This window comes from Andrographis paniculata, unplaced genomic scaffold, assembly GCF_009805555.1.
Source record: "Andrographis paniculata isolate CXL003 unplaced genomic scaffold, ASM980555v1 Contig30END, whole genome shotgun sequence".
NCBI lineage: Eukaryota > Viridiplantae > Streptophyta > Magnoliopsida > Lamiales > Acanthaceae > Andrographis > Andrographis paniculata.
In genome coordinates, this window is record NW_026137563.1 from 1,578,933 (window position 1) to 1,598,534 (window position 19,602).

At 36.2% G+C, this 19,602-nt stretch overlaps 5 protein-coding genes across 6 annotated transcripts; 3 read left to right on the forward strand and 2 right to left on the reverse strand.

Annotated features, from left to right (window-relative positions):
- Positions 1–77: 77 nt before the first annotated feature.
- On the reverse strand, positions 78–3,924 carry LOC127246668 (oligopeptide transporter 4-like). Its single transcript, XM_051268170.1, has 6 exons — positions 3,023–3,924; positions 2,750–2,847; positions 1,691–2,254; positions 1,314–1,566; positions 1,048–1,230; positions 78–962 (listed from the first exon to the last, which is right to left on the reverse strand). Exons 1-6 carry the CDS (start codon positions 3,557–3,559, stop codon positions 345–347), a joined length of 2,253 nt encoding a protein of 750 aa, XP_051124127.1. The 5' UTR covers positions 3,560–3,924; the 3' UTR covers positions 78–344.
- A 714-nt stretch (positions 3,925–4,638) lies between these two features.
- LOC127247028 (membrane-associated progesterone-binding protein 4) lies at positions 4,639–7,747 on the reverse strand. 2 transcript variants are annotated; one of them, XM_051268730.1, is made up of 10 exons: positions 7,540–7,747; positions 7,361–7,437; positions 7,129–7,200; positions 6,765–6,802; positions 6,323–6,366; positions 5,973–6,019; positions 5,698–5,872; positions 5,363–5,536; positions 5,231–5,273; positions 4,639–4,912 (listed from the first exon to the last, which is right to left on the reverse strand). In XM_051268730.1, exons 1-8 carry the CDS (start codon positions 7,645–7,647, stop codon positions 5,369–5,371), a joined length of 729 nt encoding a protein of 242 aa, XP_051124687.1. In that variant the 5' UTR covers positions 7,648–7,747; the 3' UTR covers positions 4,639–4,912; positions 5,231–5,273; positions 5,363–5,368. The 2 variants fall into 2 exon arrangements, with proteins under 2 accessions (XP_051124687.1, XP_051124686.1); XM_051268729.1 differs by lacking the exon at positions 5,231–5,273 and having other exon boundaries at positions 7,540–7,744.
- A 1,268-nt stretch (positions 7,748–9,015) lies between these two features.
- Positions 9,016–12,114, forward strand: LOC127246221 (gamma-secretase subunit APH1-like). Its single transcript, XM_051267472.1, has 6 exons — positions 9,016–9,252; positions 9,366–9,521; positions 10,191–10,276; positions 10,901–11,026; positions 11,249–11,376; positions 11,792–12,114. The coding sequence occupies exons 1-6, from the start codon at positions 9,140–9,142 to the stop codon at positions 11,933–11,935; spliced, it is 753 nt and encodes a 250-aa protein (XP_051123429.1). The 5' UTR covers positions 9,016–9,139; the 3' UTR covers positions 11,936–12,114.
- Positions 12,115–13,389: 1,275 nt separating this feature from the next.
- Positions 13,390–15,224, forward strand: LOC127246519 (homoserine kinase). Its single transcript, XM_051267958.1, has 2 exons — positions 13,390–13,545; positions 13,810–15,224. Exon 2 carries the CDS (start codon positions 13,910–13,912, stop codon positions 15,029–15,031), a length of 1,122 nt encoding a protein of 373 aa, XP_051123915.1. The 5' UTR covers positions 13,390–13,545; positions 13,810–13,909; the 3' UTR covers positions 15,032–15,224.
- Positions 15,225–16,951: 1,727 nt separating this feature from the next.
- LOC127246521 (putative pentatricopeptide repeat-containing protein At5g52630) lies at positions 16,952–19,455 on the forward strand. The gene is made up of 2 exons (XM_051267959.1): positions 16,952–17,105; positions 17,219–19,455. The coding sequence occupies exons 1-2, from the start codon at positions 17,007–17,009 to the stop codon at positions 19,388–19,390; spliced, it is 2,271 nt and encodes a 756-aa protein (XP_051123916.1). The 5' UTR covers positions 16,952–17,006; the 3' UTR covers positions 19,391–19,455.
- Positions 19,456–19,602: the final 147 nt, after the last annotated feature.

Below are 19,602 nucleotides of genomic sequence, written 5' to 3' on the forward strand. Positions count from 1 at the left end.
ACAATATATTAACATGGACCAACTAATTTATACAGTTATTCACTAGTTTAAATTGTACCAGTACTTTTATATGATTTGATATATTTTGTACCCGTTCAGCAACACAAGTTTAAAATCAAGTCAGCACACAATCAAAAATTCATCCCAAGAACCCCGGGAACGATCTTTATAAGACCCCTCCCCCGGAGAACATCGATATTCTTAACATATTTATACCAGAAGCAAAATACCTATTTGATGAGCATAACAAAAGAAGGATACAATTCATCACCATTTTCATGTAAAACCTAGTGATTCAATTCAATTATGAAATGGCATAATAGATGTGATCTAACACAACAGAGCTAGTGCACAATAGGGCAGCCATCGACAACGATACCTTTAGCAGTAGGGCATGAAGCTAAGTCACAATGCTCCCCCTGAGATCCCCACCATGATATATGCACATTTTCGATCCCCAGGCAGAAGTACAGCACCACCCCCATGAATGCCAGCCCTGCATCCAGTGCTGCTGACAGCACATAGTTGTATTTCTGCCACCACTTCTTCCTGTACCTGAAAACAAACAGGTTGAAGATCGTACCGATAAGTATCCAGCTGTTGAAGTTCAGGGTTGATGCCGGGGGCATCGCCGCCGTTGCTCCCAGGATCACCGGTATGTTTATCAGTTTTATCCACTTCTGCTTGGGGAATGCTTTGTGTACCAGCCACACCAGGATGGGAGCCACCGCGCCGCCAATGAAGCACCAGTTGAGGGCGCTGTAGTTCCCCCCGGGCCCGAAGATTCGCATTGGACCAATTAAGCCCCAGATGACGGATGCGTCGTAGAAGACACGGTCGCCTGGACAGGTCCATGGACTGTTAGGGGGAAGCAGCTGTTTCTGGCAGATGTTCTCGATGCTTGTCAGGAGGTACCATGCCACGCCCATGTTGACTGTTCCGGCGATGATTGTTCCTACTAGCTGATGATAATCAAACTCGACTTGTCAATGCTTGAATCAGATAATGTTTCTTAATAGTTCTATAATCCTACAAAAAGACATTCACCTGAACTATGAACATGGATCGCGGAGGCACTTTCATGTAATGGCCTAGTTTGAAGTCGTTGAGGAAAGAAACTGCTTGGCTCATGCTTATGTAGCCGTAGGTTTTGAAGCAGACATTGGCGATTGGTCTTCCTGGATATATAATTCCCATGATGTATTCTGCGATAACATTGAGGCCTGGTGTCTGATCTCAAGAATCATAAAATTAGTGTCCAACAGTCGAAGAAACATGAACCAATGCTGTATGTATCTTGGAAACTATCATACCTGATTTGTTGTGGCTGTTATTATGCTTATAGGGAGCGTAAAGACTAATGCAAGGCCTGATGCAGATAAAAGCCCCCACCATGGAAGCTGAACTTGGTCCTTCATGAATATACACATAGCAAGAGACACAGCTAAGGACACAACAAGCATCAAGTGAAACCACCAATTTGGGATGTCTTTGTATTTCCTCATTAGTCTTGTATGGATGTCCGCCTTTCCTTTGTGCGAAGCTTTATAGCGCTCGTAGATTTCCCTGTTTTACAGACAATGTCGATCAAATCAGACAGCATCGAATTTTCTTAGACAATAACTAAGTATGCACAAGAAAACTCCGTGGTTATGAGAATCCTGGTTATAAAATACCAAATGTGACTTACTTTCCATTGAACATGATGACATGAGTGAGAGTAGCCACCACTGCTGCAAAATTAAGGCCATATGTCAAAGCAAAGAAGGTGCTCAGGTTTATATGCCCCAGCTTATTGTATGCTTGCAAGTCGAACTCAAACTTTTTGTTCACAATAGCGGATACATTATATATCTGGCCGTGGCGATCAAATAGTTCAGAGGAAAAGATGGGGAATGTCTTTGCGTTGTAGGTGTTCAAACCCCAGTAGGCAATCGGAACCATGATGTACACGACAGCAAAATAGCCTACAAAAACATTTAAGATGGCGAAGAAAGGAGAGACCAAAGGGCTTCCAAGGAATGATGCCACAACTGCCCAATCAAATGTTATGGAAGAAACTCCCAGTCCTTGCATGCCGGAACCGATTTGTTGGGCGATCACAGACTTGGGAAAGATCAAGCACAGCAATGAAAGAGAGGACAGGGTCTGGAAGAGGTAGCCAGGGACAACGTACCATGAAAAGCTGCAAGCAAGAGCAATCATAAAGAATCGAGCTCTAGAGTATTTACTGCTATCCTTTTCGTGAAGGGCCCTGCAAAAAACATTCAAAATCTTGATCAGGATTTAGCTTATTACATTCCGAAATTCTTCAATCAAATCCACAGAATTAGAACCAAAACAATACTATCACTATTTTAATAGATACTATTGAATGATGCAAATCCAGCTCAAGCAGATCTTTTGCATTGCTGTGATTGTATTAGAATTTTAAATAAATGCTAAAATGTGCAGGCACACCACAGGTAGAACCATCAATCCAAAGTTGCAATCAACATGAAAGGTCACTCACTTCAGCTAGAACAAAACAGAATTCTACTGGCTCTAAAAAACCCATTGTTGCATCAACAAAGTGACATCAGGTAGAGTAAATTTGAAGAAATTCAAAGACAAACATGGCAATGGATTTTGCTTCTCTTTCTTGCTCTCTATTTCACACTGGAAAATGACAAAAACAATTATGCTTACTATAAGCAAGCAGTTAGAAACCATGTGGTTGCAGAAAATATCCTTTTGCTTCACAAATTACCTAAAGAGAGAAACTTGTACAAGACTGCTAGGCCACCACATTTCAGCAGGCTCCACCACATACTTCTTCAGAATCCCTGCCCATCCATACCCCAAAACCTACTCCAAAACAAATCAATAAGTCACGACCACATCAACAACCATTACAATCGAAATCATCCTCAATTATATGCTGATGAATTCTAGACTCTTCTGTTCCCACTGATACACATATACAAGAACTCAAAAACCACAGCAGAACAGTCACTGTAATTCAACAATGAAGAAATCGAACCTGAGTAGTGATTACAAGGATCCAGCTAGCGGAGAATGAGATGCTCCTTTTATAAATAGCCTTGATGATGTCCACAATCCCCACTGCATAAGCAGAACCACTGCCGAATGCGGAACCAGCATTGGCGAAAATCGAAATGAGAACATGCTCCTTGAGGTTAAACGGCCCAGGATTCAACGAAAACTGCCGCGAACCAAACCCTGGCAGCCGGAATTTGGTCGTCGGCAGCACCTTTGCCATGAACCGTCCGAGAGGCAGAGTCGCCACTTGCACGGATATCATGGTGATAACGAGCGGCTCGTCGCGGTAACTGAAGAATGTGTTGAGAAACGACAGCAGCACGCAGGAAGCCAGCCCCAAAAACCACATCCGGAACGTCCAAACAGGTAAGGTTGGATCGTCCGTGTTCGGCACAGTTAGACGAACCTCTTCCACTGGGGAGACTTCCTCGTCGTCGTCGGCGTCGCCGCCGTCGTTGTTTTCTCTCCATTTCGAGTTTCCGACGCTCTTCTCGGAGTCTATTTCCAAGGACGCCATTGGAGTTGGAGGACGTACGGTACAGCAGCAAACCTCTTCCGAACTCGAAATTTCTACTTATTAGCTATCGCTACTTGAACCAAATATGCAAGAATCTCTCAGAATTTTCGATATTTCCGGAATCCGTTGAGCTTTTCCGCAGGCAGAAATTTAGGAAGACGAGTCATGCATGAATGAGCACCGCACCTGCACCTGCACCTGCACCTGCACTAAATTGGGAAATTCCAGGGGTCATCCATCGTGCTACGAATCTGTTAGTTACAGCGGAAGAAACCATAATCAAGAATCGTGTTGAAGATGGACACGGACTTGGATCATCGAACCAGCAGAGAGGAAATCCATTTCTCAATGCAAACTGCAAACTATGGAAGAACGGACAAGTGCAGTTTGCAGTTTGCAGTCTGCAGAATAATTTGGCGTCATGTAATTAATGGAACAAACGAATATTTATTTAATTTACTACTATAAATTAATACTGCATTTATTTTTTTTATGCATACATAGCTAAGCTAGCTGGGTATGTAGGCTAGACTTGTTAGCTCATTTATTATATGCATTCACTCCATCCTTTCATTAATGAAATGCATCGTTATTTGATAATTGATATATCGTCGTCATTTTATGTTATATCAATAAACTCATGTTAAGGAAACTTTAATTTTATTGTGGAATTTTTTTCACTAATATATAATTTGATATATCACTTCACTTTTTCGGGTATATATACTCGGTAGCATTTGATACTGAAAAAATATAGCTCTATTTAAATACATATTTTTTAAAACAAAATTTACAATTATTATTTTTCAATAAAATATTATAGTATTAAATGTTTATTATATTTTAATGAAATGGTACATTATATTAAGTATTCAATTTTTTACTATTATTTAAAATTTAAAAACTCTTAGTTAAATAAAATTAACGATAAAAATTATTGGGTCAGTCGTAACTATACTTTGTTGAAAAACGGGAAATTTATGTATTTTTTAGGATCTTGTTTGGCAGGTGCAGCACAACCTGAGGGGGAATAATTTAAAAATAATAATTTACAATGTAATTTTTTTAAAAAATAATAATTAATTATAAATTGCAAAATACTAGTATTATAAAAATTAAAGCAGAGTACATACACCAATAGTCCAATCAATACTTCTTCATGACTGCAAAATTCGAATGGTGATTAATTATCACCCATTTGGTGAATATGTAGCTCATCTCTTAATGAAGACATTTACAGAAACCTACTGCCTCCAGCACAACTGAAGGATCATAGCTTCCTTCAGGGACTTAGCAGAGCCATATGGAACCGACGTCGCCGACTACCATCGCCATATTACACTCCCGGTGTACCTGCATCAGGAAGTACTTGTTGAGAAATAATCGAAACCAGAATGAAGCCAAACCGATACAATAAGGAGAATCGTGAGATGTTTGGGATCTTTGTGAAGATCTTAAGCTCCATTTCCTAGATACTCTCGGAAATTTTAATACTATTAATCAACAATAAAAAATCATCATATATTACTTTAGTGTAAAGCTCATCTAGGCATCCAGAGAATTAAACAAGAGCTCGACCAATATGAAAGAACATATTTACATGTAACCATTAGTGCAAAACTTTTCACATTTATACGATTATAACACTTATAAATGGAAGATGAGACGAACCTGTCTTAATCTAAGAAAAGCACAATAACTTGTGCGTGTAAGACTGTAAGGGTAAAGCATATGAAAAGTTGTGTTAAGGTATGCAATGAAACAAATATTTGTCACACAATCAACAAAGGGGTGCTCGTCTACCTCAGTCTATAGCCGACATTTCTGGGCATAGTAATCGCAGCCATCGTAGACTTCCAGACCAGACTGTGCAAGTTCGTCTGCTTTGAGACAAGCACACCGCTTGCTCATCTTCCCTGTAATAGCTATCTCAATAGGTCTCTGAACTAACCTTGGGTATCCTTCATCACACCACACCTGTAACAAAGTGCTGGAGTTTAGCTTGATGCCATTGCAACAAAATCGGAAATAGAACATAATTTTAAGAAAATTACGGGCCATATTTGTAGCTAGCCAAATTCGATAGAAAAATCATGTCTTATATGCAGTTATTGATGAGCAAAAGGTAGATTCTATACCTCGGAACCCTCGTCCTGACTCCATTTTGAATTACAACTGGGCACTTTGGTTTCTTCAATCTTCTGCTTCTCGAGCAGCTGAGCGCCTCTGGCTGCCTTTGCTTCAACGCCTTTCAAGTATTTCGTCGGGTTTCCCCCACTGTCATAATACCGACCTACTAATTTTCCCACATGTCTGCAATATAAAAGCCCAGGAATACATTAAAATGTGCATACTAAACAAGTCTAACTAACATGCGAAGTTTAAAGAGAATACGAATGCATTAATCACTTACATGTATGTCCTGAAGTAGAAGCCTCTCCAGTCAATGATGCTATTCACCTAGATTATATAGGCATAGACAAAGCATCTACAGTCGTAAGAACAGGAATATAAACCCCACAAAGAAAGAAAAACAAAAGTTCAATAAATTACTGAATGAGAAAACTGATATGGAAGATATATGTGCATAATTGTTATGGGATTGTGCATTATTCCAATGTTATTTTAAAGTGGTAGAAGAGCAGCCATATCAAAATTCAAGGTGTATGGAGAATGTTGTCAGGTATTTGAAATCAACATCGGAATACATGTATCAGAAATTACAAGCGGGAAAAGTATTCCAACATAATACTACAAATTAACCTCGGTGCTAGTTAGACCATGCAGATTATCTGTAAGTCCATCTCCTGCATATTTACAACAATAAAAGAGTTTACAAAATAGTAACAAGGCAAGTTAAACAAAACTTAAGACACATTTGTTTTTTAGATGAAACCAAATCTAGAAAATTATGAGGCATTGAAACTTTGGAATATAGCTGCATTTTCATATAATTATTATAGACCAATAATAATAATAATCTGGCTCATATATTTATCGGCATTTGCTATCTCCCTATCATATTCAGCAAACAGCCTACAGCTTAATGTTCACTACAGGTATATTTTACCATCATTAATCTTGTCCAACACAGAATTACATATTTCTGCATACAGAGAAAATGGGAAGTTTTTTCCAAAAAGGATATTTAAGAACTTTCGAGAGCAAGCAGCAAAGTTGGAAGGAACAAAATGAAGTTACCCACCAGTAAAATTCCCCGAAACAAATGCTCGAGACGCATCCCTGGCCAAAAATAGATTAACAATCATACATAAGCTCACGATCTCATCTTAACTCACTCGGGACATACAAATAATGATTTGGAAGCACAACACATCAAACAGTACCCCGGGGCGATCAAGTATGAGCTAAAATGAAATCATAAAGCAATTAAACATATCAAATCAGAAACATATGCACTTTCAAACAATAAGCTATTATGTGGATAACTGTAATGTAACAATGTTGATTAACTTTGAAACCTAAATCATGTCTGCTATCGCCCATGGCAAGATTGATCATTTCCTCCATGAATAGTACAAAACTAAAATTACGATAAAGTGTCAGACCTTCCAGCGAAATGATTGTAGCCACCTCCGGCACCGTAATGACTTTTCCCTTTGCTTACATCAAACACTGATCTGTGCCAAAGAAACAAGTGCAAGAGCCTTATAAAAAACACAATAACATCGCAAACACATATAGAACGAAGAAACAATGGTAAACTATGATTAATTCACATTCGCCAAATATGCAGAGACCAAAAAACAGACAAGGTAAAACAGAAAGAAAAAGCAGTACCCCAGAATACCAAGAAGAATTGGCAGTCCAGAATCAGTCCCATTATAAAGAGCTAGTTCCTCAGCAGTGAACAGCCTCTGGACAGAAAATACAAAATAAAAGATTAAACTATACGATCAATTGTAAACCTGGCGTTCATAGTTTCTTTTTTTTCAAAGCAATACAAATAAGAGCCCTACATCGTCAGGAAGATTAATGAGGGATTTGGGAGCGAAAAATTTGAGCAGAAAGAAGGAGAGGAAAGCTAGGCAAATTGGGATCCCGAGAAATGAGGACCAGCTCATCATAACTTCCAGTCAGGCCGCAGACGACGAAGCATTGAATTCAATGCTCGCCAATTGGAGAAGAAGAAGACAGTTCCGATGAGTTAGGTCAGAGGAGCTTTCTGGTAGTCGAATAGTCCACACCGTATCCGAAACCGGACAAGGATCGGGTCCGGATCCGGGTATGGTTAGTTTATTAATGTTTTGCATTCTTCAGCGATCACACAATAAAAGATTTCTATTCTACCCCATATATTTCACTTCATTATAAACTCCAAACTCCATCACAATATAAAACAATTTATAAAGTTTTGATATATATATATTTTTTTCCCTCTAATTATCATTTAGTATTGCAAGTAACAAAATTTTTAATCCAAATTAAAGTATTGTGGGCTATATATAATAATTAGTTGTATATAAAGTTTTCCTTTTATTCACAAAATTTGACTTATTGGTTTAAAAAATTAATTTTAATTTAAATTCAATAGTATTTTATACTCCATCTCCCATGTAATATGAATGTATTACCATAGACATGAGAATTTAGGTAGAGTATAATTAGTAAGTAATTAAGAAGTGTATTAGTAAAAATAATTATTATTTAGTAAAAATAATTATAAAATAAGATTAAGATAAATAAATAGTTTAATTAAAATTTAAAAAATTATAAAATTTAAAATTTAAAATGCCGATTAAAGTGCATAATTATATTTCCAAAAATAGAAAGGACAAATTATATGGACTGACAAAAGTAGGGATATGTGGGACGGATAGAGTACTATTTTTTTTAATTAAGATTTTTTTGATATTCTCATTGTTCTTCATATACCCCAAATTGTCCACAAGATATGACAATTTTTGTAAATTATATTATCTCCGTCACAATTAAAAAATATATAATTTTTTATCAATTTTATTTGTCGTATCCAATAATATTTATTTATTATTTTAATAAAAATTATTTTCATTGATACCAAAATACCTTAAAACTAAATTATAAACATATTGTAACATTTATATAAAATTTATGTATAAAATTAAGAGACAAAAATATCAAAATTTTTTACATATTTCTACTTATTAATAAAATATTACCCAAAATTAATTACATTTCTTTTGTAATTCTCGAAACTAGTTACATTTCTTTGTAATTTATGTAACTAATTTTGACTATTTTTAATTTATTACAAAATTGCAAAGACTTTTGAAAAAAGACTGAAATAATTAGAAAAATATAGTATTAGTAAAAATATTTAATAAAGATACCAGAATTTTTTTATTAAATAAAAAAAGTTTAAAATATAATTAAAATAAGTAATTATATTTCTAAAATATAAAAATAATAAATAAGACGTCCCGAAATGAAATGAAATGGAATTGATGGAATGGGAGGGAGGAGTATTTTTCTTTATTGAGAGGGTATGACTCTGCGCACCGAAATTACCCTGGACATGACTCCACAGAATTAGAGAGTTCAACCCAAGTTGGGGCTGAGTTTCTGCAGCGGTGCAAGATGACAGTGGCGGCGGGGATCGGCTACGCGCTGCTAGCATTGGGTCCATCTCTTTCACTATTCGCCGCGGTTATTTCCCCCAAGCCTTTCCTCGTCCTCACCCTTCTTTCCAGGTTTGTTTTGGTTCCCTCCGTGCCGATGAATTTTCGCATCTGTGTGTGTTTGATTGTGCTTTTTAGAATCGATTATGACGATTTCCGGTACGACGTTATGTTGTTGATCGCAGTACTTTGCTATGGCTGATGAGTCTCATCGCATTATCGGCTCTGTGGAGAGCGTTCCTCCCCTTCAAAACATCGGCGTGGTGGCCATACGCACTTGTTATTCTGACTTCTGTCGTCTTCCAGGAGGGCCTCCGACTTTTCTTGTGGAGACTGTACAAGTAAGGTGTTTATTGGGAAACTGTTTTTGGTTATGACCTACCTTGATTGGTTGATAGATGTTTGTGCCTAATTTTTTTAATAAGCATGACATTGAATTGATATTGCATTTATTTGACTCGATTTCATTATGGATGGAAATAGCACGAATATATTCATGTTCTTGTTGAAGTAATCTAAGCAGTATTTCCGTTAAGAACTTCGTAATATGTAGAGAGAGAAAGCAAAGTAAATATACTTATACACTGTGCACTACTTAGAAAACCTGCATTTTACTATGTGAAACCAATGCCTGTCAAGAATGTAATTAATAATGTGCTCGAAAACTTTGAAGTGGAACAGTTGTTTCTTGCACCTGCATTGAATTGATGATTGAGTGGTTGGGAAGCTGAGAATGAGTTGAGTTTAGCTTGGACAACTTCAATTACTAATCAAGAATATCTAATTAACATATTTCACATTGTCTGGAAACAAGCATTGGCTTTCCTCCTTACATCTGGAATAAGTCCTAATCTTTTTTTTTGCATGTTGAAGTCTAAGAATTCAACTGCTATCTAGAATCACATTTGTCATATGTTGGAAAACTATCTTGTTTCTGTTGAATCATAGTAATAGACTAGATAAAAATATTTATTTATTTTTAATCTCTTTGCATCACAAACCTTTATCAGGCGGATGGAAGAAATACTGGATGCTTTTGCTGACAGAGTCTCTAAGCCTCGCCTCTATATTACAGATAAGATGCAAATTGCTCTTGGTAAGCTGGTGTATGTCTTAATTTGAGTGCCAGAGTACTCATACGTGATCATTTCTTTTCTTCTGCAATATGTTCTTATCGTATGGCCCATCGCTTGGAGCTGGCTTAGGGATTTTAGATTTCTTATGACAGGGAATAGTTTCTGCAAGGTAGCTGCATCTAATGCCGCTTCGCATATATATTGGCATGAGATTGGCGAATGTCAATTTTCTTATGAATTTCAACTTTCACAATTTGGCAACTTGACATACAACTTACCTCCCAATTTACGGCACGATATATCCATTTTAATAAGAATATTCTCTTTCAACATGTCAATTTAGTTGATGACATGCTGATTTAAATCTATGCATAGTTCTAGCATGCAGTCAGTTTTAGATGGAGGGACAAGTATGAGAAACAGACTGATAGAAACAGATGTTGTCTGGACCTATTGATTTCGATCTTGGCGGTCTACTACCTTAATCTGCTCTCCTGAAGCCCTATAAGATTTTCGAACATATATAATTTATTACATTTCTGGTGTTATTGTGTTGTGTTTTCATCCTTTTGTGCATATCAATATATTTACTACCCATTTTGCGATCTTGCAGTTTAAATCGCAATTTCTATTTTGTTGTTCAGCTGGTGGAATGGGTCATGGTGTGGCACATGCTGTCTTCTTCTGCATAAGCCTGTTAACACCTGCATTTGGGCCAGCAACATATTATGTGGAGAAGTGCTCTCAGATACCATTTTTTCTCGTCTCTTGTAAGTGCCTGGTTTCTTTGAAGGCTATGTAATTTAAAATCAATGCATAAAATAATGCTACTTGATGATTGGTGGTTTTAGTTTTTTAAACTGTAGATGAACTTTTCATGTCTAATATGAAAAATGGGAGGTGGTTAGAACAAATTTCCGCCTGATTCTCTTCCGTTGCTCTCTTCTACTGTAACAATGATTTCATTGTCTTTCTTCTTCCTTCTTTTGCAGCTCTTATAGCACTTGCATTTGTCACAATCCACACTTTCTCAATGGTTATTGCATTCAATGCTTATGCTGAAGGAAACAAAATTGACCAGTATTTTGTTCCTCTTGTTCACCTTGCTGCAGGGATGCTAGTAAGTATCTCAGTTTTATCATCTATATGACTATGGCACGATTTGTATAAGTATATTGGCCATTTATATAGAATTTGTTCTTTGCTGCTCTCATTAGTTTATATCATGGTAAATAACAATTCTTGTAGTTTTTAGTGAACCATTTGGCCACATTTCCTGGTGGTATAGTGATGCAATGCTCAAGAAACAGTTGAGATATTCACACGACCAATTTAAATCTACAGCAATCCTTTATGAAGTCCCTAATCTTTTTGGATTTGTTTTTCATTCATACCGATCTGAAAACCACGGGCCTGATTCAGAATCATGACAACGAAAATAGAAATGGTGGCCCTGTATTGTACAAATGTGAAACCCCAAACTTCGTTGTTTTTCTTATCCTTTTGTGATTCAGCTGAACTTTTGGCTTTTGCAGACATTGATAAATCTTTCTTCTGGCGGCTGCATCGCCGGTGTTCCTCTGCTTTACGTGTTGGCTGTTGTAACTTTGGCGCGATGTGGGAAGATGGTGTGGGGAAGACTCACCCAAAACAGGTCCGGACAACCAAACTTGCAGTGATGGACATAAAGAGTGAGATCTTACTAATTGGTTACATAGTAGATAGAATACGGTTTATGCTTTATGTGTAGATGTTAAATCTCTATGTTGCATTTAGCTTATTGATACAAGTCACTTTTGTTTTATTTCTCATTTTTCTCTTGAAATTGAATTTCTGAATGAATAGCTTTTGTGTTCCACGTTTTGTGATAGTCGCCATCTTTATTAAATATTTTTTAAAATAGTAAAAAGTTAAAATTTGATGCTGCTTTTGTTAGATAAAAGAGAGATTTAATGTGATATTTTTTAAATTAAATTATTGTTCTTGAAAAGTTTCAAAAACTTCCAATTTATTATGATATTTTAGATTTTTATGTGCTTGTTTATTTTGTTTTTTTATTATTATTATTATTATTATTATTTTATTTTTATGTAAATTATGAGATTTTTATGTATTTTGATAATTCTAGTTAAAACTGTCAATTTATATATATATTTTTATTATTATTTTTAATTTCCAGATGGTTTACTATAATTTAATTTTATTTAAAATTTGTCAATTTTAGTTTTGGTTTATTTAAAAGCGTATATATATATTTTATAAAAGTTATATAAATAATAATTCTAATATAAAGTTACGAGTTAGTGTTTGATTTTAAAATTAGATGTATTTGAATAAATCATAAATGTTACCCTACATTAATTTGTTCACCTTAGTTGGTGGTAGAGTTTTAGGCATTTTAATTAATAAATAATTAAAAAATAAAAATAATTACAATATAATAAAAATTATTAACGATTAAAAATTATTTCTTCGCATAATTTGTCTTTACTTTTTATTTTTTTTTGTCTAATATAATTTATCATTTTTATTTTTGAAAATATAATTATGCACTTTAATCGCATTTTTAATTTTAAATTTTATAATTTTTTTATTTTAATTAAACTATTTATTTATTTTAATCTTAATCTATAATTATTTTTATTAAATAATAATTATTTTTACTAATACATTTTTAATTACTTACTTTCATATTATACGGGACTGATGGAATATATAATTAATAATTTAATTAAAAAAATTATAAATTTTTAAAATATGATTAATATATATATTTATATTTTTTTTTAAAAAAAATGATAAATATAATTTTATCAAATTAATATAAGAAAAATATAATATAATAAATTTAGTAAACAATTAAATTAAATATTAAATTAAAGTAAATAAATTATTTGTAAAAAAATTAATATATTGAATAATTAATATAATTATATAAAATTTTATTATATAATAAAAATATGAAACTAAATATAAATATAAAACATATTTTATATTTTTATTATTATAGTATTTTATATATCATTAATAATAAAGATATGAAATTAAATTTTTTTATTATATTTTAATATTACTATTCTATATATATAATTTTTTTTCCAAAAGCTAATAAAAATGATGAACCGCCAGTTTGATCCGGAGCCGCCGGTTCGGAACTGGTTGGGCAAGTGGTCTCCCTCTTTAACCCTATTTCGTTTGTTTGCCTGAGATTCTCCCTTTTCCCATTTCGATACGGCTTCACCTCAGTCACCCGGCTTCTCTCCTCCGTCACGTCGTCAGCGCCGCCTGCGTCAGTCCTTCTCTTTCTTTTAATCTTTTTCTTTTACGGATGGATGGCTATGAGATCGAGAATATTTAAAGCATTTACAGTAGTTTTCAATTTTTGATTAGTTTGCTGTATTATTGTTACTTCAATCGAGAAGCCAATATTTCGATCGCTTGCAGCAATTTTAAATTTGATGCGTTTGCTCTTCTGTTATTGTGAATCCTCGAAGCATCCGCTAATTTTTTATTTTCTTAGATTGAATGATGTTCTTTGGTTGGGTTTGTCTAGTTGAACCTGGCAGATTCGGAGGGTTTTGACATTTGAGCGTCGCGAATTGGGCGAGTCAGGTTCGACTTTCTTCCGGGATTATAGTTCTTGAGAGCCATCAATGGCCGCCGTTTGCTGCTCTCAGTTGAAGCTCCACTCACTCTCCGCCGATGCTGCCTCCACATCGCCGTCGAAGCTTCCTTCCAACTTGAGGTTCAATCCTTCTACATTCGCCCTACCGTCGTCCGCCTACTCCAAATTAGCGGAACCCCAGCCTCTGTGCTCCTCCGTCAAGTCATTCGCTCCGGCGACAGTAGCCAATCTAGGGCCGGGATTCGACTTCCTCGGCTGCGCAGTCGATGGAATCGGTGACTACGTCAACCTCCGAATTGATCCAGCGGTTCACCCCGGGGAAGTATCGATTTCCCACATTTCCGGTGCTGGATCAAAGCTGAGCAAAAATCCCCTATTCAACTGTGCTGGAATCGCGGCCATTGCCGTGATGAAGATGCTCAACATTCGATCCGTCGGCCTCTCGATCTCCCTCGAGAAAGGCCTCCCCCTCGGCAGCGGCCTTGGATCCAGTGCAGCTAGTGCTGCCGCAGCTGCGGTTGCAGTCAATGAATTATTCGGTGCGCCATTATCGCCGTCCCAATTGGTCCTTGCCGGTCTTGAATCGGAGTCTAAGGTCTCCGGCTACCACGCAGACAATGTAGCGCCGTCCATCCTGGGAGGCTTCATCCTGATTCGCAGCTACGAACCTCTGGAACTGTTGCAGCTAAAATTCCCGAAAGAACAGAGCTTATTCTTCGTCCTGGTGAACCCCGAATTCGAAGCTCCGACAAAGAAGATGAGGGCGGCGCTGCCGCCGGAGATCACAATGTCGCACCACATCTGGAACTGCAGCCAGGCAGGCGCACTCGTCGCCTCCGTTTTGCAAGGGGATTTGCCGAACTTGGGCAAAGCTCTGTCGTCGGACAAGATTGTGGAGCCAAGGAGGGCTCCCCTGATTCCAGGCATGGCTGAAGTGAAGAAAGCCTCCATTGAAGCTGGCGCGTTCGGGTGCACGATAAGCGGGGCAGGGCCAACTGCAGTGGCGGTGACGGACAGCGAAGAACGAGGGCGGGAAATCGGGGAGAGGATGGTGGAGGCGTTCATGAAGGAAGGGAATTTGAAGGCCATGGCAATGGTGAAGCAGCTGGATAGAGTTGGAGCAAGGGTTGTCAGCAAAGTTCCCAGATGAGCAATGGTAATTTTCTTAAATTTCGAAATTGAAATTTGATGCAGTTAAGTTTGGTTTTCAATCTGGTGCAAGATGATGATTGATTGGTCTAAGTTTTGTTTGTTGCGAAAATCTCAATAATTATGTTTTCAACCGTTTCTTGGAGTCTGTTGAATTAAATTGCAATAAGCAGTGGGGATGGATGTTTGTCATTTGTTGAGGTTAAATGCTATCTTCTTATGCGGCTGAGGGAGTATTATTTATTTTTATTTTTATTATTTTTTAAAGTGAGATTTATTTTATATTTTATCTCTATTTTTCATATAAATAATAAAGAAATTTTTATTCTTATTATTGTTTAAAGTGAGATTTATTTTAATATAAATAATAAATAAATTTTTATTGACTTATCTTTTATATTTGTAAATTAATATAGATTAATTACATATATTTGTATTTGTAGTTATAGGATTATATGAATTTTTATGTTTTATTTTTATTTCATATATTGAAATGTACATATTTTAAATTATTTAAAATATATTTTTGATTAAATATGTATTGTATGTTGATTTTAACTTACAATCAAACATTTCGTTACTATTAATTAAAAACGTGTGATCAACCGCGCTAGTTTCTTGAAGGTAAGAAATTGCATTCTACATTTGGTTGAGATTTAAAATTTATTTTACGGTTTTTTTCTTTGGCCTGAGTTTGAATTTAAATGTTTTATTTAAAATTTTAATTTAGATTGTATTTAAATATAATATTTTATAAAAAAAATATATTCCCTCCGTCCCATAAATAAATATCCATTTACTTTTTACATGTTGATATTTGGATATTAATTATTCTATCAAAACGTATTACAAATCAAGAAAAAATTGTAAAAATATTTCTATTAGTGTCTTATAATACTAATTCAATAACATTTGTATAAAAAATTATACAAATATAAAAATATTTTTAATGTTAAATATAATGCCGCAAAATATAAATAAATACTTTATTACGAGACGGAGGAGTATTATTATATACTACTTATTATAGTATATAATAACAATTTTCTTTTTTTAAAAAAATAATAATAACACAAATCCCCTATGATTAAGTATGTTGCATATAAGTCCTTGGATGGACACATAATTTCTACTCCATCCCTTAACAATTTATCCAATTTTTTCATTTTGGTCCGTTCCATAACAAAGTATCCGTTTCATTTTTTTAGTAATTATACTATATACCTAACATTACAAATACCCTTCTAATTTACAATATATTACACAAATGTCATTACCTTTATATTATACAATACTAATAAGGTTAATTTAGTCTTTTTACCTTTATTTCTACTTTATTCCAATATAATACTAATATTTCTAAAACAAGGTTAATTTAGTCTTTTTACCTTTATTTCTATTTTATCGCAATATAATACTAATATTTCTAAAACTCCATACAAAAAGCAAATAGATAGATAAATTGGGGACGGAGGGAGTATATTTGAAGAACAAATAAAGAGTGAATTTGTTTGTTTAGTATTTTTTTAAAAAAATAAATTTTAATATAAAATATAGTAAATTGTATGTATAAAATATATATTAAAAAAAAAAAATATTGGTCAAACAAATATAGTGATATAAGAGGACAAAAAGTTATTTCTGTCAAATTAAATATTATTAGTAATATAAAATACATCACTCTTTTAAATCTTATGTTTTTTTTTTATAATTTTTTTTAAATTTTACTATTTGAATTTTACATATATTTTTTTTTAATAAAATATTTAATTAAATATTATTTTAATATAAATTCAAACTAAATTTTTTTAAATTCAAGCAAAAGAAACACAGCATGACCCATATTTTTTTAACGGTGGACTTGCCCAAATCTCGGGTCGACCCGACCGTTCCTATCCAAGCAGATCAGATAACTCATAACTAACTTACATGCAATCATCGGTTCCGTTGCATAGCAGAAGAATTCACTGCTTCTCATGGCTTCTCTGCCTCCAGCAGTGGTCGGTAGCGCCGCTGTCAAGCTCGATTCCGAATCTTCCAAGTTATCCCCTCCGTCTTTCCTTACGTTCGAAAAGGTATTGTACGTAATTGATTGAGCTTTCTGGTTGTGTTATGGTTTAATTGGGAGTATGAATGTGCTGTCTGGAGTGGAATGGTCAATTTGTTGAGTTTTTATTGTCGATTGCAGAGGAATTACGCGGGGAAAGATCTGGATAAGGTTCATTCGCTCAGTCGTGAATTACGAGAGGCGGTTTCGTTGATAAGCGAAGATAGCAATAGACTGGAATCGTCTTCATACGTTCCGATTTTGCAAGAATGTATAGCGAAGAAATCAATTTCTGGCGTGGAATCAGTTCACGCGCACTTGGTGAAGTGCGGATTCTGCGAGGAGTTGTTCCTCATGACGTTTCTAATCAACGCCTACTCCAAATGTGGCGCCATTGAAAGTGCTCGCAAGGTGTTCGACAATTTGCCCCACAGAAATGTTGTCACCTGGACTTCACTCATGTCCGGCCATGTCCAGAATTCCGAGCCTGACCTAGCCATCTCTGTTTTCAAGGAAATGCTGGAAATTGGAAGATATCCTACAAATTACACATTGGGGATTGCCTTGAATGCTTGCACTTCTATGTGCAACATTGCCTTCGGGAAGCAAGTCCATGGATACACTGTAAAGTACAATGTCGACCACGATACGAGCATTGGGAACGCCCTCTGTAGCATGTACTCCAAGTGCCGTAGTTTGGAGATGGCAATCAAAGCCTTCGATAGAATCGAAGAAAAGAATGTGATTTCATGGACTGCTGCAGTATCTGCTTGTGGGGACAATGGGAATTCAACAATGGGATTGGAAATGTTTGTTCGAATGCTTGCCGAAGGCATTGAGCCTAATGAGATGACTCTGACTAGTGTATTGAGTTTGTGCTGTACGACGCAGGCTGTAAATACCGGATCACAGGTTCATTCCTTAGCTATCAAACTCGGATACGGATCAGATTTACCAGTGACGACCGCAATAATGTATCTTTACTTGAAAACTGGATGCATTGCCTTGGCGAAGAAGGTGTTCGACGGCATGGAAAGCATCAACATGATTACATGGAACGCAATGATCGCTGGACACGCAGAAATGACGAGTCTTGCCGATGACGGGCTTTCAGCCCACGTTTGCGGAACAGAGGCGCTTAAGATTTTCCAACATATGTACAGATTAGGATTGAAACCCGATCTTTACACCATTTCGAGTTTGCTAACTGTGTGCAGCAATCTGGTGGCGATGGAGCAAGGGGAGCAAGTTCACGCACAGGCGATAAAGACGGGATTTTTATCCGAGGTGGTGTTGGGAACTGCACTGGTTAACATGTACAGCAAATGTGGAAGCATCGATCGAGCGATTAAAGCGTTCTTAGAAATGCCTACAAGAACGTTGATCTCGTGGACATCGATGATCACTGCGCTTGCGCAGCACGGGCATTCTCAGCAGGCAGTGCAGCTCTTCGAGGACATGAGATTTGTGGGAATGAGACCGAACAAGATTACGTTCGTCGGCGTGCTTTCAGCGTGCAGCCAAGCTGGGTTTGTCGAGCAGGCGCTGGCATATTACGAAATGATGAAAGACGAGTACAAAATCAACCCCGTCGTCGACCACCACGCGTGCCTGATCGATATGTACGTAAGGCTGGGTCGGATTGAGGAAGCCTTCAACTTCATCACGAAGACGGGCTTTACGCCGAACGAGTTCGTATGGTCGGTTTTGATCGCAGGCTGCAGAAGCCAGGGGAAGTTATCGTTAGCGTTTTATGCCGCGGAACAGCTGCTCGAACTCGAACCGAAGGATCCCGAGACGTATTTCTCGCTACTGAATTTGTACCACTCGGCCGGGCGATGGAAAGACGTTTCTCGAGTGAGGAAAATGATGAAAGGCGAGAACATCGACGACCGGGTAACGGATTGGAGCTGGATCACCGTTCGGGACGAGGTGTTTGCGTTTAAGCCCGGGAGCAAGAAACATGTCCCGGACGACGACGATGAGAACAGCAGCATTGTTATGTTTCTTAATAATATGATCGAAGATTATCGAAAGTCAGCGAATTTGGATAGTACAGAAGGTGATGCAGCCTCCTCTGCTTCGGCCGGTCATCACAGCGAACAGCTGGCGGTGGCCTTCGGGTTGCTGAACACGGCGGCGGGTGCCGAGATTCGAGTGGTGAAGCGGATGGGTATGTGTTCGGAGTGCCATGGTTTTATGAAATTCGTGGCGTGTTCGAGTTCGAGAAATATAGTTATACGTGATAGCAAGAGGCTACATAGATTTTGCAATGGAAGGTGTTCTTGTGGGGATTTTGGAGGGATTGTTTGATAATGCAACACATTTATTTGTTATTTTCCACTGTTTATATCCCATAAAAACATACTATATATATTTTTGCATAAATACAAAATACAAAATATATATCATTTCGATATATATATTATTATTTTTTGTCAGTTTTTTTTTTTCTTTTTTTCTTTTTATGGTAATTATAAATTAATAAAAAATTATCAAATAAAAATTACCCTAAACATTTTACT

Excerpts from the sequence above, each read along its gene's own strand:
- LOC127246519 (XM_051267958.1), top strand. The coding sequence starts at position 13,910 with ATGGCCGCCGTTTGCTGCTCTCAGTTGAAGCTCCACTCACTCTCCGCC.
- LOC127246221 (XM_051267472.1), top strand. The coding sequence starts at position 9,140 with ATGACAGTGGCGGCGGGGATCGGCTACGCGCTGCTAGCATTGGGTCCA. Across the intron at positions 9,522-10,190 it reads TTCTTGTGGAGACTGTACAA|GCGGATGGAAGAAATACTGG; the intron begins GTAAGGTGTTTA and ends AACCTTTATCAG. Across the intron at positions 11,377-11,791 it reads ACCTTGCTGCAGGGATGCTA|ACATTGATAAATCTTTCTTC; the intron begins GTAAGTATCTCA and ends TGGCTTTTGCAG.
- LOC127246521 (XM_051267959.1), top strand. The coding sequence starts at position 17,007 with ATGGCTTCTCTGCCTCCAGCAGTGGTCGGTAGCGCCGCTGTCAAGCTC. Across the intron at positions 17,106-17,218 it reads CTTTCCTTACGTTCGAAAAG|AGGAATTACGCGGGGAAAGA; the intron begins GTATTGTACGTA and ends TGTCGATTGCAG.
- LOC127247028 (XM_051268730.1), bottom strand. The coding sequence starts at position 7,647 with ATGATGAGCTGGTCCTCATTTCTCGGGATCCCAATTTGCCTAGCTTTC. Across the intron at positions 7,201-7,360 it reads ATTCTTCTTGGTATTCTGGG|ATCAGTGTTTGATGTAAGCA; the intron begins GTACTGCTTTTT and ends TCTTTGGCACAG. Across the intron at positions 5,537-5,697 it reads GTCAGGACGAGGGTTCCGAG|GTGTGGTGTGATGAAGGATA; the intron begins GTATAGAATCTA and ends ACTTTGTTACAG.
- LOC127246668 (XM_051268170.1), bottom strand. The coding sequence starts at position 3,559 with ATGGCGTCCTTGGAAATAGACTCCGAGAAGAGCGTCGGAAACTCGAAA. Across the intron at positions 2,848-3,022 it reads TCCTTGTAATCACTACTCAG|GTTTTGGGGTATGGATGGGC; the intron begins GTTCGATTTCTT and ends GTTTTGGAGTAG. Across the intron at positions 1,231-1,313 it reads TAACAGCCACAACAAATCAG|ACACCAGGCCTCAATGTTAT; the intron begins GTATGATAGTTT and ends TCTTGAGATCAG.